This window comes from Doryrhamphus excisus, linkage group LG19 (genome assembly GCF_037039965.1).
Source record: "Doryrhamphus excisus strain RoL-2023G ecotype Guam linkage group LG19, RoL_Dexc_Guam_v1.1, whole genome shotgun sequence".
NCBI lineage: Eukaryota > Metazoa > Chordata > Actinopteri > Syngnathiformes > Syngnathidae > Doryrhamphus > Doryrhamphus excisus.
The window spans coordinates 14,133,856-14,148,845 of NC_136375.1; the positions used below are offsets into that span (position 1 = coordinate 14,133,856).

The 14,990-nt window shown below is 50.4% G+C and overlaps 1 protein-coding gene across 1 annotated transcript in view; it reads right to left on the reverse strand.

Moving 5' to 3' along the window:
* The window catches only part of plcb1l (phospholipase C beta 1-like), a 69,399-nt gene extending 61,106 nt beyond the window's left edge, over positions 1 to 8,293 (reverse strand). The window contains exons 1-2 of the mRNA XM_058057843.2: positions 7,961 to 8,293; positions 3,691 to 3,768 (exon numbers count right to left, since the gene is read on the reverse strand). Of these exons, the coding sequence (XP_057913826.2) occupies positions 3,691 to 3,768; positions 7,961 to 8,059 (177 nt within the window). The 5' untranslated portion in view covers positions 8,060 to 8,293. The remainder of the gene's footprint in view (positions 1 to 3,690; positions 3,769 to 7,960) is intronic.
* Between the last annotated feature and the right edge of the window lie 6,697 nt (positions 8,294 to 14,990).

The window sequence follows — 14,990 nt, forward strand, 5'->3', positions numbered from 1 at the left end:
ATATTGCATTTATAAAAAAAAGAATCCTTCTTTGTGAAATTCTTTGATCACGGTCGGGTCTCCTGAACCATCAAAATGTCCCACAGGTTTTTGTAAGATCCCTCGATCCCACTTTTGTAAATCTTCCCACTGAGTACACCATGGTAATGGTAATGGTTTTATTTCATTTGAACATTACATCAGATTACAATTGAATGCATCACATCATCAGTTCACAGTTCCACATGTCCAAAAGGAGTAGGAAGAAGCAAAGCTTATTAAATCCTACCCCTCCATCTGGTACTTTTACAATCAGTAACTGTTACATTTGTTCACTTCCTGCTTTCCTAATGTAGTTTACATTTTTATTTTGTATTATATATTATTATATGTATTACTTTCCAATATAGTTTAAGTTTTTAATTGTATTTGTTTTTTATTTTTCTTTATTAATTTTTATTTATTTTTAATTTAATTTAATTATTTATTTTTGTCTGCATAATAACCATGCTGCAACACAGGTAACGCCATTTGTTTCATTGCTCACTTTCTGGTAATGGTAATGGTTTTATTTCATTGGTGGTTCATTGATGGTTTATTTTCATTTTTTTTTATTTCATATTTCACATGCATCAGATTACAATTGAATGCATCACATCATCAGTTCACAGTTCCACATGTCCAAAAGGAGTAGGAAGAAGCAAAGCTTATTAAATCCTACCCTTCCATCTGGTACTTTTACAATCAGTAACTGTTTCATTTGTACACTTCCTGCTTTCCATAATATAATTTAAGGTTTTTTTCTATTATCGTTTTAAGTTTTTTTTAATTTATTAATTAATTTATTTATTTTTGTCACGTACCGAAGTATGAGGTGATATGAGCATCCAAAGCCATAATGGGTACCATAGTAAGTGTCAATATAGTGATATATATAGCACATCATGACTGGTTCAAGACTCTTCATCCTTGTATTTAGCAAACATCAACTGCTTGTATTGTTTCTTGAATTGGCTCATCGTTGTGCATTGTTCGACTTCCTTACTCAATCCATTCCATAGTTTGATTCCACATACTGAAATGCTATGGCTTTTTAACGTAGTACTAACATAGAAGTGTTTCACATTTACTTCTTCCCTGAGAAGAATCTCTTTGGATTGTTCATTTGCTGGCATTGACTTGTGAGCACAAAAGAAGTGCATACCAAACGCACAGGAAGTGCGTTGCCTGGTGAAAATGAAGCTTTTCTTCCCCCTTCTAACTCTGCCCGGCTCAGGACTGCAAAGGATGAAAAAGGGCCGGCGGTGGATTGCCAGGTTCTAACTCACCAGAGGTCACAATTCACTTTCCTTTAGATTGGCTGTGGATTTATACGGCGCCGCTGTCATATAGTGCTGACGGAACGGGGGGGGGGGAGGGCACGCAGCCCGGGGTAATCAGGGAGAATTGCTGCGCTCGGGGGAACGCCATCGGGACAGACCTGCGGACGTCACGTCAGCTGATTGGACCACAATACTGTCAGAAGAACTGTGCGGCTGTGGGGAAAGTCAGGGGCCCAAAAAGAAGCGAGTGTGACATTTCCAAGGTGGTCAAAGTGCGGTGGCATGGCAACCGTCGCCCCCCCGTACCCGCCACCCCCATTCGGCCACTATTATTTTTAACTCCTAAACAAGCACCTGTTCTTGCTGGGACGTTAGCGGAATGCGCTCATGTGGTGTTACCAAACATGCAGTCACTTCATTAGGAACACCTTAGGAGTCTTCAAGTTGCATCCGCTTTGGTAGAAAAACTATCAGCGTCATGCATCTGTCAGCAATAAATCGATTTGATGTGTCCGAGCCCGAGTTAATCTGAGTTAATGCGATTAGTGAATTTTAAATACAGGTAATGTGGGTGTCCACTTTGGGGTGGAAGTGCCAGTAAACAGCACAGCTGTGGAGGAAGCAGTCGCCCTCAATGCGCTGGTCCTTTACTGGAGGGCTGGCTTCTTGGCTCGGGAAGAATCCCAGGAATGCTCTTGCTCTGCAGGCCATCACAGCGGTCCCCTGACGGGCACATAACAACTGGACGCAGCATTGAACCGTGTTTAAAGTGGACTGATTACCAGGTCTTTCTAAACACGCTTTACGTTGGCCGTAGCGCACGTGCACACGCAGTAATAGAGCTCCGCTGCTGCTGTAAAGAGCTTCCAGGGAACCAGCCCACTCTCAGTCCTCCCCTAGTGGCAGGAAATAATGAGAACCTGGATGTCAAAGCTGGTTTCTTTGCGGGGAGTCCCACTCGCTCCTCATTATCTCTGCACACCCAAACAGACTCGCTTCCTTATTTGAGGCTTTTTGGTCCTCCAGGAGGCAGCACGGTAGTCGAATGGTTAGCGCACAGACCTCACAGCTAGGAGACCAGGGTTCAATTCCACCCTCGGGCATCTCTGTGTGGAGTTTGCATGTTCTCCCCGTTTTCTCCGGGTACTCCGGTTTCCTCCCACATTCCAAAAACATGCTAGGTTAATTAGTGACTCCAAATTGTCCATAGGTATGAATGTGAGTGTGAATGGTTGTTTGGCTGAACACCAGTCCAGGGTGTACCCCGCCTCTCGCCCCAAGACAGTTGGGATAGGCTCCCGCACCCCCGCGACCTCGTGAGGAAAAAGCGGTAGAGAATGAATGACTGAATGAATGGTCCTCCAGGATGACACGTCTTCCCAACAGCAGGTGGCGCTACCAACACTAAAAACTGTAGACATCAGTCAAGGCCACATTATGATTCAATACGCATGTAGACAGGTGTAGACAGATCAGGTGTAATGATTGACAGATATAGTATCCGTATGGATATTACAGCTAGAAATCCCAGGTTGCATGTTTGGTTTGATTGAGGCTGACGGCCATGCAGCTCATCCCTGGCTTGTCCGCTCGCATCGGTTTATCCTTCACGAGTCCAGAAAGTAGACTCATGGAGTCTAGTAGAGCCGCTTCTACTTCACATCGAGAGGAGTCAGTTGAGGTGGCTCGGGCATCTAGTCCGGATGCCTCCCGGACGCCTCCTTGGTGAGGTGTTCCGGGCGTGCCCAGCCGGGAAAAGGCTCCCGGGGCAGACCTAGGACACGCTGGAGGGACTATGTCTCACAGCTGGCCTGGGAACGCCTTGGTGTCCTCCCGTTGGAGATGGAGGTAGTGGCTGGGGACCGGGAAGTCTGGGCTTCCCTACTAAAAGACTGCTGCCCCCGCGACCCGGACCCGGATAAGCGGAGGAAAATGGATGGATGGATGGAGTCTAGAAAGTAGCCTGGCTGTCCAAGGAGATGCCAACAAGACAATCGGAAGACTGTGACTGGATGGCTCGCCCACCCTCAGGTGGTCCGAGACAGCACCACGTGAGTGCGTCTACATGGTGTCAGCACTTCCTGCGTGGAAGACGCCGTCATGTGGGCCGGCATCAAACCAACTGACATCCTATTCGGCTTGTATTGACTTTGAGCTTCTCAAGCAAACCAAGACAATCTCAATTTGCTGGAAATGTCCCTGCGGGGACGCCGTGGCTGTCTTCCTGTTGGACTTTTTAATAGGCAACCTTTCACAGACATCTTTACAAAGGAGGGATGGTATTTTCTTTCATTGCCCCCATGGGCAAGCCACACACAACGCTCCTGTAGAGCTTGCAGCATCATCTACGCACCCCCAAAAATAAGCAACGTCATCGTCCCAATCTCACCTTGTTCTGGTCAGTCCAGTACAGGAAGTATCCTTTGGGGTCAACGGTTAAGGTGACGGGGCTCACGGTGGTGGAATCCTGGGGGACAACATAGAAGTATGTTAGTGTTGTGTTTATGGTGACACCAAAACAACAATGGACAGCTCCTATCCAGTAACGTTAGCAAACACATATTACACACATCCTCAACGTTTTATACACAGTAGACAGTGGGCATGCCCCCACGCGCCCCTGCAATCATGTTTCCTTGATGGCGGCCACCTTTTTCTATCAAGGTGTCCTTTAAAGCCGCCGGTCCGGCTTGTGTGGTCCTGAAGAAGGACAGGCGCCAGGGAGCAGGTAGACAGAATTTGGGATGGCTTCCTGCCTCCTGGCAGCCCACCCCCCCAGCTTGAAGTCTCCCAGGGAAGGCCGTTTAAGTGCCAGCTTAAGGAGCGGCCAACATTCAAACAGCAAGATGGGGGGGGGGTGCTAAGGAGGATTGAAGACGAGGTGGGTCTGCAGGGAGCGATGCAAGTCAATAAGAAATGAAGCTAGCATCACCGTTACTTCATCTTCCTTCCTCCGAGCCCCTGCACTGGTCTGACCCCGATGCACGCACGGCCGCCCCCGTATTATTGGAAGCATCCATAAAGAGAGACGCCGCTCCACCGTTCTCTCCACCTGAGCGGCTGAGAAGCTAACGGGGGCAACGCACAGCTCTAATGAGGTCTCGGTGCCGCGTTGGCAGATAAAGCCTAATGGCCTGCTCAGTCGTCATATTCGGGCGAGACCCCATCTGGCGCAGGGCCGCCATCAAAGGATTGACATTAAAAGGGGGGCGTAGACGAGGAGAGGGCGAGTAAAGCCATTAGTTGTGCAGCGGAAACCTCGATAAGACAATAACGCTTTAATGGCAGCCCGGAGGCATGCGCCACGGTGACATTCGCTATGGCAACACGCCCATCCTGAGACATCTATCAAGGGTGGGGGGGCTTACTCCAGAGGAACGGGGAATGGCTGCGTTCACATGACTGCACAGTCTTAGCGAGGCAGGAGATGCCACAATGCGGCGGAATGCGTGCCGCATGTGTGCGCTCACGCGTGCAGCCAATCAGCACGGAAAGAAGGCGGGGTTTTTATCTCCCAAATCCACACCATCCACCGTTAGAAGGTGTTGGACATCGGACAGCAACATGCTGGAATCATGTGACACACCATCGCCGAGACGGGACGCCATGGAACCAAGCAGCGGCAAAGTCGGGGCACTTGGAGAACCACCTGCAAAGTCAAGTTCAGTGAAGGGGGGCACGGAGGGAAGGAATGATGCCTAGTGGGGGTCTACTGGCTTGGTCATCCGGGGGTCTCCAGCTTCCTCTTCGACTCCTCAAATGTGGAAATCCGGTGGATGGGGGTTCGTGCTTTTACACAACATATCATAAATACCATCAATAAGATGGCTATAATGTACGCATGTCTCGCTAATGTTGCTAATCTTTCCCAGTGACTAGTTAGCATGCTGCTAACGCTATTCCCTTCCTTTGACTTGTTGTTTGGGGTACTGTCAAATGGTTGCTTGTCTTGCCATACCTACAATCCATTCATCTCAAGATAACTTATTGACGATTCTTATCCAGGAGGCTGATATCAATGCAGCATCATATCTGGCTTGTTATGGCTTTATACCTCACAAGCTTAATAAATACTACATAATCAGTATGTACTCATATCACAGGGTGTCACAAAGGCTCCGGTCGCCTGGGGATCCACCAGGGGGAGATTAGGAGAAGACAGTAGATCTGCTCTACAGATCAGCCATGCTAGTGTTCTCTAATACTGGTGGACCAGCCAGGACGCCCCGTTTCTGGTATTAGTGCTATTCCCGCCACACTGGGATGACAAGTGTTGATTTTGTGGCATCGACGGGTTTTTGTAAGGATTAGCGCATACATTCATGGTCTCGGCTTCTTTCGAACAAACGCGCGTGTTGTTATGGACAAAGTGACTTGTGGGACACGCCCCCAAACGCCCCGTGGCTGCATTACAACATTGATCCATCATCTGGGAACTTCATGATGTTAACCAGAAACCCGAGGCCAAGTCGTGAGTATGCGGCGGACATATTGCAATTTTCTGGCGCGACCATTTCCCGTTAAGAGATGTTGGGAAGGCGCATGTCATCCAAAACCACAAAAGCACCAAATTGATTCATCTGCGTCCCAATCCTCTTGAGCTTTCACGCTCTCCGTCTGTGCTGCTGTCTGCCCGTCACAGCCACTCCTCCGGCTTCTTTCCGTCAAGCCATGCAAGAAGGAAGGAAGGAGGGCATGGCTAATGAAACAAAGGACAGATTCCGTCTGTGTCTTTCCCAGCGTGTTGTGTTTTTACAGGGAAAAGGGCCTGGTGGCCATGTTGTTCTGCAGATACTGGCCCTGGCACCAAGCTCATAGCCACTGAACAAATACTACCACACAAATACTAGTATGCTATGTTCACCCACTAATGGTATACTGTATGCTCTAAAGGTAGACATTGAACAAATACTACTACACAAATGCTAGTATGCTATGTTCACAAGCTAATGGCATATACTCTAAAAGATGCAGATGCCAATGCCGTGCTAAGTCCTTGCTAAGTCCATTCTAATGCCATGCTAAGGGGCCATGCTAATGCCATGCTAATGCCATGCTAGGGTCATGCTAATACATGCTAAGGGGTCACGCTAATGCCATGCTAGGGTCATGCTAATGCCATGCAAATGCCATGCTAATGCTATGCTAAGGGGCCATGCCAAGAGGCCATTCTAATGCCATGCTAAGGGGTCATGCTAATGCCATGCTACGGTCATGCTAATTCCATGCCAAGGGGTCATGCTAATGCCATGCTAGGGTCATGCTAATGCCATGCAAATGCAATGCTAAGAGCCATGCTAATGCTATGCTAAGGGGCCATGCCAAGGGGCCATGCTAATGCCATGCCAAGGGGCCATGCTAATGCCATGCTAAGGGGTCATGCTAATGTCATGCTAGGGTCATGCTAATGCCATGCTAAGGGGCCATGCCAAGGGGCCATGCTAATGCCATGCCAAGGGGCCATGCTAATGCCATGCTAAGGGGTCATGCTAATGCCATGCTAGGGTCATGCTAATGCCATGCTAAGGGGCCATGCCAAGGGGCCATGCTAATGCCTTGCTAAGTATATTTTAATGTCATGCTAATGCTATGTTAAGGCCATGCTAATGCAATGCTAATGCCGTGCTAATGCCATGGAAAGGGTTGCTAATGCCATGCTTAGGCCATGCTAAGTCCATGCTATTGCTATGCTAAGTCCATGCTAAGTCCATGCTAAGGCCATGGTAATGCAATGCAGCACTACATACTCTGTGTCTCAATCAATGCAATGCTTCTAAACGTGTCTCAGATATATCTTCACCGTGTGACAAACCGTACAAAGCGCCTCATTCTTTTCGGAAGGGTCTCATCTTGTGGTCCTAACTGGGAAGAAGGGATATAAATATGTATCCCATTCGCATGAAAGACGGATGACAAAGTGGTGACCTGTGCATTTCGGTCAGCACCTTTTTGGACCAAACACGGCGTGGTTAGCTTTGAACGTGGCTGGACTGCAAGGGGATCCTGAGGTAGAGGAACCCTGCATGAGTCACCTGAGTGTGGTGATTAGGATCATTAGGATCCGTGGCACTGCTCATTTTGTAAAGATGATCTAATGTTACTATAGGATTACGTAACAGCTACGCCGATGCTTGAATGTCCTTGGCGTTAACACGGAGAAAAAGGAACGCACAGGTGGGCGCCCACCTGATTATCTCCAGACATCATTTAGTGGCTGGAATGCTCATCCGTACAGGAGGATGGGAGAGATGCAGGAGGGGAGAGATGCAGGATACTATGGTAACGCCACAGAAGAGTGGAAGAAGATGCTGCTGCTGCTGCTGCTGCTTATGGCGTGTTTACTAGGATGATGTAAAGGGCTGTGTTCGCTTTGGACTGGCCACTCAACAGCACCCCGCAATCAATTATAATCAAGGTCATTTGTCTACGAGCACAGGCAATGATAACAGGGGGGGGGGGCGATGGGACGGATGATTAGTCAACTCAAGTGATGCCCACAATACAACCAAGAAACATTCACCGCTTTCATTTGACGGACTTTCCCTGTGCCGCCAGTGGTCAGTGAACGCACCACGCTGTTGCACAGAAGAAGAATGAAGTCATACGGTCTGCAACATGCATGCAATGCGAAATGGATGCAAATAGAAGAACGGACTCACATCGTCCCATTTCATGAATTTGTTGCCCCGTCTGAGGCTCTCGGGCACGGACACCGGCTTGAGCTGCAGCGCATGGACTCCAGGCTGAGCCCCTGCCATTGACTCATCCACTCCTCCGCACGCAAAACTACACCAAAAAACTCTCTTCTCCTCCTCGCTGATCTATCTTCTCACAAAAAAAAAACAACCTGCGGGGGTTAGTCGGGCAGCAGACGGGAAGCCCTCGGCCGCTGCCAGTGCGCCGAGCAGCCCGCATTGACGGCGGCGCGTCCCGGTATGGAGAGCCGTGTGTGTGTGTGCGTTTGAGGGGGTTGGTGGGTGGACGCGAGGAGCTGGCTCACTGACTGACTGAATTACTGACTGGGAGAATGAAGAAGCGGGGAGGGGGGGGGGGTGATGCACAGAAGGATGAGGTTGAAAGGCGTCTAGCGCCCCCATGCGTCAGAGGCAATAAGGAGCTTCTTTCCTGGGTGTTTACGCTTGACCATCCCTCATGGCTATCCAAGTATGACGTCATCATTTGTCAGCATGTCTTGGCAACTTGGCAAGGGAAGTACGAGGATACTTTGGAGTAGTCAGTGTGCAGCTTGTATTGCTATGTTAATCATTTGCCATTTTGCTAGGAGACTTCATGGAGGACATCATGGAGGACGGCCTGGCTGTCATCCTCCGCTTGCCCACCTCCTGCTGCCTGTTCTTGAGGACGTCCCAGGACAGAGCTTGTCCAGCCTCTTCCTGTCAGTTGCAGTGACACCCCCCCCCTCCCCCAGGTAGTTTGCTCTCTGACCTTTTTGAAGAATAGATTGAGCCGTGCAGGTAAAGACCAGCAGTCCAGTAGAAAAAGAAGCACGCCCTTTGTCAACCAAGACTTCAGCAGGAAGTCTTGCCACATTCGGAGCCACTTGACTCCTCCTCTTCCTCACGACTGCACTTGAAATCGCTTCACCGAGTCACTGGAGTCTGAAGTGCGCCTGAAGGTCTTTTTGGCTAAATAAAACATACAGCAACTCCCTGTCACTGGACTGGTGACGGGGGGCAGGGACTGGGGACAGGGGACAGGGGACAGGGAACTGGGGACTCGGAACAGGGACTGGGGACTAGGGACTAGGGACTGGGGACTGGGGACTGGGGACAGGGAACTGGGAACAGGGAACTGGCGATGGGGGACAGGGAACTGGGGACAGGGAACTAGGGACAGGGGACAGAGAACTGGGGACTGCAGACAGGGACTGAGGACAGGGGACAGGGAACTGGGGACGGGGGACAGGGAACTGTGGACTGGGGACAGGGACTGGGGACAGGGAACTAGGGACAGGGAACTGGGGACAGGTAATTGGGGACTGCGGACAGGGACTGGGGACAGGGGACAGGGAACTGGGGACTCGGAACAGGGACTGGGGACTAGGGACTAGGGACTGGGGACAGGGAACTGGGGACAGGGAACTGGGGACAGGGAACTGGCGATGGGGGACAGGGAACTGGGGACAGGGAACTAGGGACAGGGGACAGAGAACTGGGGACAGGGAATTGGGGACTGCAGACAGGGACTGAGGACAGGGAACTGGGGACAGGGACTGGGGACGGGGGACAGGGAACTGTGGACTGGGGACAGGGACTGGGGACAGGGAACTAGGGACAGGGAACTGGGGACAGGGAATTGGGGATTGCGGACAGGGACTGAGGACAGGGGACAGGGAACTGCAGACAGGGAACTGGGGACGGGGGACAGGGAAGTGTGGACTGGGGACAGGGAATTGGGACAGGGAACTGTGGACAGGGAACTGGGGAGAGGGAACTAGGGACAGGGAACTGGGGACAGGGAATTGGGGACTGCGGACAGGGACTGAGGTATCCTGTGGTCCCAGCTGTCATGCCAGTACATGAAGCACTGACGGAGGGAGAAAACAGAAAATAGCTCGTGTATCAGGATGAGTCACAAAGCATATTATTTATGTAAGAATAAGACTTCATCATCTTTTTACACCCAGACTGAGTCACCCTTCCAACGCCTTCACGGCCGTCGTCCCCGTCCGCCCTGAGGCCCAACTCAGAGTTGACACAGGACAGATACATCTCTTCTACATGGCAGGCCACAGCCGAGTCTCTCTTGGGGGGGAGTCTGTATGTCCACGCCAGTCCGCTTGAATTTGTGTCTTTCAATCCCAGCTATCAGCGGCCCTCGGAGGGAGGATGCGGCGGCCGTGACTCAGACGGTTGGCGCATCCGTCTCTTCCCTCCCTCGCTGTGGCGTGGAGGCTGGTGAGAGAGAGAGCTGGCGTGGACAGAAGCCTGAAGGCATCTTCTAGACTTTTGCTTTCCTTTCAGTTCGAGAAATGTCACCAGTCACTGATTGTTGGGTTAAAATAAGCTTTGGTTAGAGTTTGTTTTGGTTTGAGTTGGACCTTCAGGAAGGGATTGAGGATGTTAACCAGGGCACCATTGCGATTAGTTGTAGCACCAGTCCGGGCTTCCGTGAGTTAGGGGGGTCTTCCGACCCACCAGAATGTGTTTAGGGTTGCTGGGGCAGCAGAACAGAAATGTAGCATGGTTGGAGAGGCTGCAACTTTCTCATGCACTCTGAATCATGATGAAAGTCACTCTAGTGTATAGCACCAGTGCACTCCAAACACCAGGGCTTCAGACCAGGGCCAGAATGATGTGTCATTTCTGACAGCCTGCCTTTCAAATGAATGGCAATATGGCGGCACAAAGGCCAGCAAATCAAATGTCTCATACCTTAAAGTGGTTGAAATGAGGCAGGCTAGTCGTGCTGAAATGCGGAGTCTGCTGTACAAAGCTCGGGGGGGAGACTGGAGGTCTGTCTGTGTGCTCCACAGCTTGCATTGGCCCCTGCATGAACCCAAACGAGGAGGCCTTCACACGCTGCACACGCGCCCCCTCGTGTGGATGACTGCCGCACTGCAAGTGCTCCAAAGGTTGGTTTCCTTCTTTACTACCAGTTTTTTCTGAATTTATAGAATTTTTTTGTAAAATTATCGGGTATTAACCCATTATTAAAGTTTTAGAGTGAAATCTGGAGGGTGAAAAACGACAAAAATGTACTTTTGATGACGTGTGTTTAAAAAAGCAAGCTATAGCGAGTGACATTATTATAACTACAAGACAAGTACGCCGGCAGTAGTAGTACTATTACAAATGACGGGCGCCCTCGTGTGGCTTTATTGAGCAATTACAATATATGGGACGGTCGGTGCGTTTCCACCAGAAGTAAAAAAATACCCTGGAGACAATCAAGTCATTACTTGTCATTACATACATTGGAGCAGCAGAGGGCGCTGTGGCACAACAATAAAAAATACCCCGGCGGTGAGTCTGCTCTGTTTAGGATGCAAGGAGGATGCACCTTTGAAGGTTTAGCGAGGCACATCCGGGTAGGATTGGCAGGGCAGATGCCCGGAAAAGAGCCAAACGGGGAACACGTGACAGTCTGGACACGCCCCCAGCCGGCATAATAGGACACAAACATACACAACTGGTATGGAAGGGAACATGGACAGTATGTATACACACAGTATGTATGTACACGAATGTACATATATACAGGTACATATGTACATGTATGTATTTGCAAGATCACACAGGCGTGTTACATGCAGTGTAAACATGTCTGAGTGTGTGTGTTAAACAGTCATTCCAGGAGAGTCCGGGAGAGAAAACAAACAAACCCCCAGGAAGAGAGGTGGCAAGGTGGTAGCGGCGCTGGGAATGGGAGGTGTCACTCAAGTTCAATAAGTGACCCTTCACCTCACTCCAACTTGGGTTACACTGCCGGGCTGAGAACCACGGTGGCCATAGTACACATGTACACAGTCATGTACATGGTAGCAAAAACAAAACAAAGGTCGGTTGGTAATGTCAACAAGCGGCTAACGATTGGTGGATATCAAATAGCTGCAGAGATGACAGCCCCCCCCCCCCCTCCGCCCTCCCCCTGTGTGTGATGTCAATAGCGCGGGACCACACAGAGGCCTTTTCACACGCCAGGAAGTGCAAGACATCAGTCACCAGCAGCTGGGCCGGTTTCACTCTGTCACAAAGACCTCATTACCTCAGACCTCAAAATAGACACCCCCCCCCCAAAAAAAATACTGCCAACAAGTCACAAATACATGTAATGGCGTCTTTTTCTACTTGGTGCCGACAAGGCCCGACCAAATTACACACTACTCACATGCTGGTCCCCCCCGGCCTTTAGGAAAGCGGGGGTTTTGTGTCTAATACAATAGTCCAGTAAAAGTGGGTTAGCCTTAGAGATGCTTTACAAGCGCTGGGGTGTGTCGCTTTAATGCTAATGAGCTGTCCTCGACCACGCCCACTATTCCCCTCCAAGTGGTACTAAACGCTGCAAAGCTGCACTTCTTCAAGGGAAGATGCCATGGGAGCAACACCGGTATAGCTATGTGATGCTAAAGGGCTAACATGCTAGCTGAGAGATGACATGATCTAATGCACGACTCCCACGTCTGTGGTTGACGGACCTCTTTAAGATGTGTAGCGAAGCACCTTGACCGTCAAAGCAGGTGTTTGAGCCTCTCTTCTGTCAGACAAGTGAGGGAGAGGATGGATTTCGCTCATGTTTGGTGCCCATCAGCAGGCTAATCCTGTCACTCATTCATTCATTCATTTTCTACCGCTTATTCTCACAAGGGTCGCGAGGGTGCTGGAGCCTATCCTAGCCATCTTTGGACTGGTGGATAGCCAATCACAGGGCACATATAGACAAACAACCATTCACACTCACATTCATACCTATGGACAATTTGAAGTCGCCAATGAAGCTAGCATGTTTTTGGAATGTGGGGAGGAAACCGGAGTACACAAAGAAAACCCACCCATGCACCGAGGGTGGAATCGAACACGGTCTCCTAGCTGTGTGGCCTGCGCGCTAACCTGCGCTAATTCTGTTTAGAAATGTTCATGTTTAGAAAGACTAGTGATGTGCCGTACCACCGTGTATTCCAAAAGGACGGAAAATGGAGAGATATAAAAAATGTTAAAGACAAATAAGACAGTGACAGGGAGTTCATCTGCATAGCCAGCATGCCTTGCGGCACTTGTTTTGTAGTTCAGTAGTAGTTTCTTTGGTTGTCCCTGTTCCGTGCTGTGCTGTTATGTTTGTGATGGTTCTCTTTCACCGTGAGTCCACCGCTTGCCCGGTAAGGTCAGGTCTCCCAACCGCACTTGGCCCGCCTGCCACATGTTTGAGACCCCCCGATCTTGCCAGACACTCCCACAATCCATGATGCCGGATTGCACACACTGTAGGAACATCGCGGTCCAGGTTCTGCAGCCTGGGGCTGGAGGCCAGCTGAAGGGTTGCTGCAGATGACAAGCTTGCGGCCGCAGTCTAAAAAAGGTCCACATCCGTGCTGCGTTAGCATAAACACGCTCATGTCTGGGAGGCCCGGGGGGGGGGCGAGGCCAGCGACTTGGAATCTGCTTTCCGATAGGACGGAGTGAGCAATAACGTGAAAGGATTTGGGCGTGACGGTGGTGCAACGGTAGATGGGGCTGCAGCTCTGTAATTCTAACCCAAGTCCCTAGGATCCAGTATTCCTGGCTTGGTGAAACCAACGTGGACCTGGGAGTTGACCGACATATCGAGTGTCACGGTCTTGTCAGAAATGTGCATCATGACAGCACGCTCTCTGGGGCACGGCGGGGGCTAATCCAAACCATCCCCACGCAGCTGGAAGAGAGATGCGGCGCTCTGCTGAGGAAGAAGAGCTTCTCCTTGGAATGGTGGCTGACCGACCGGGCCGTTTGGTGGACGTTACAGATGTCGGAACAGGGATGGATCAGACCGGGCTCCACGTGTCAATCATCAGCTCACAAAGGGTCTATTGTCCGAGTCCGAGGTCGGACTTGGCTTGCATCCAGAAAGGGCGTTAAAAAAAGCAAAAGACCCTCCTGTCCGCTCTTGATCGCAATCTGTAGCTAAATCCCTTCTCTCAATCCGTACACGCCGCAACAGCCCCGCCGCCAGCTAAGCCTCGGCCGCGCTAAGATGCTGATCTAGGGTCACTTTTCTGCTTTTCAGATGAGGATTAGGTGCAGGTAAGCTGGTCGGAGGCCCGCGCCTTGGGCCAGGTGCGGACTGAGGGATCAGGGGCGCTGAATCTGCCCCCCGCCCCAAGCGCTGTCAGGTCGGCCTAAATCCTTTTAAAGAAAGAAAATGTTGATGTTTACATCCTCGCCGTGACCCTCTCTTGGCCTCTGCGCTCAGGCATTCCTGCCATAACTGCGACATCTCTCTGAGCTGCGGACAGCAGAGGATAGTGAAAACAACTTAATCACAGCCACAGGCCACCGGCGTGATAACAAAGCCACCCCACCCCACCATACCCAACCCCTCCCATGTGTCTGCCCTAACGCACGTGTGCAGGAAAGGCGCTCTTGTCACAGAATCAATGCAGGAACTCCGATGCTGTTACCAACCGCAATGCTTGATGAGCACCTTTGGATCGTAAGCAATGACTGGAAGTGCAGCTCCAGCTATCCAGCCATGAATCAGGAATTCACCAGGGATCCAGAGAGATCCGAGAGGCAGGGTACACCCTGGACTGGTGGCCAGCCAATCACAGGGCACATATAGACAAACAACCATTCACACTCACATTCATACCTATGGACAATTTGGAGTGGCTAATTAACCTAGCATGTTTTTGGAATGTGGGAGGAAACCGGAGTACCCGGAGAAAACCCACGCATGCACAGGGAGAACATGCAAACTCCACAAAGAGATGGCCGAGGGTGGAATTGAACCCTGGTCCCTTAGCTGTGAGGTCTACGTGCTAACCACTCGACCACCGTGCAGCCCTCATTATTATTCATTCATTCATTTTCTACCGCTTTTTCCTCACAAGGGTCGCGGGGGGTGCTGGAGCCTATCCCAGCTGTCTTCGGGCGAGAGGCTGGGTACACCCTCGAACTGGTGGCCAGCCAATCACAGGGCACATAAAGACAAACAACCATTCACACTCACATTCATACCTATGGACAATTTGGA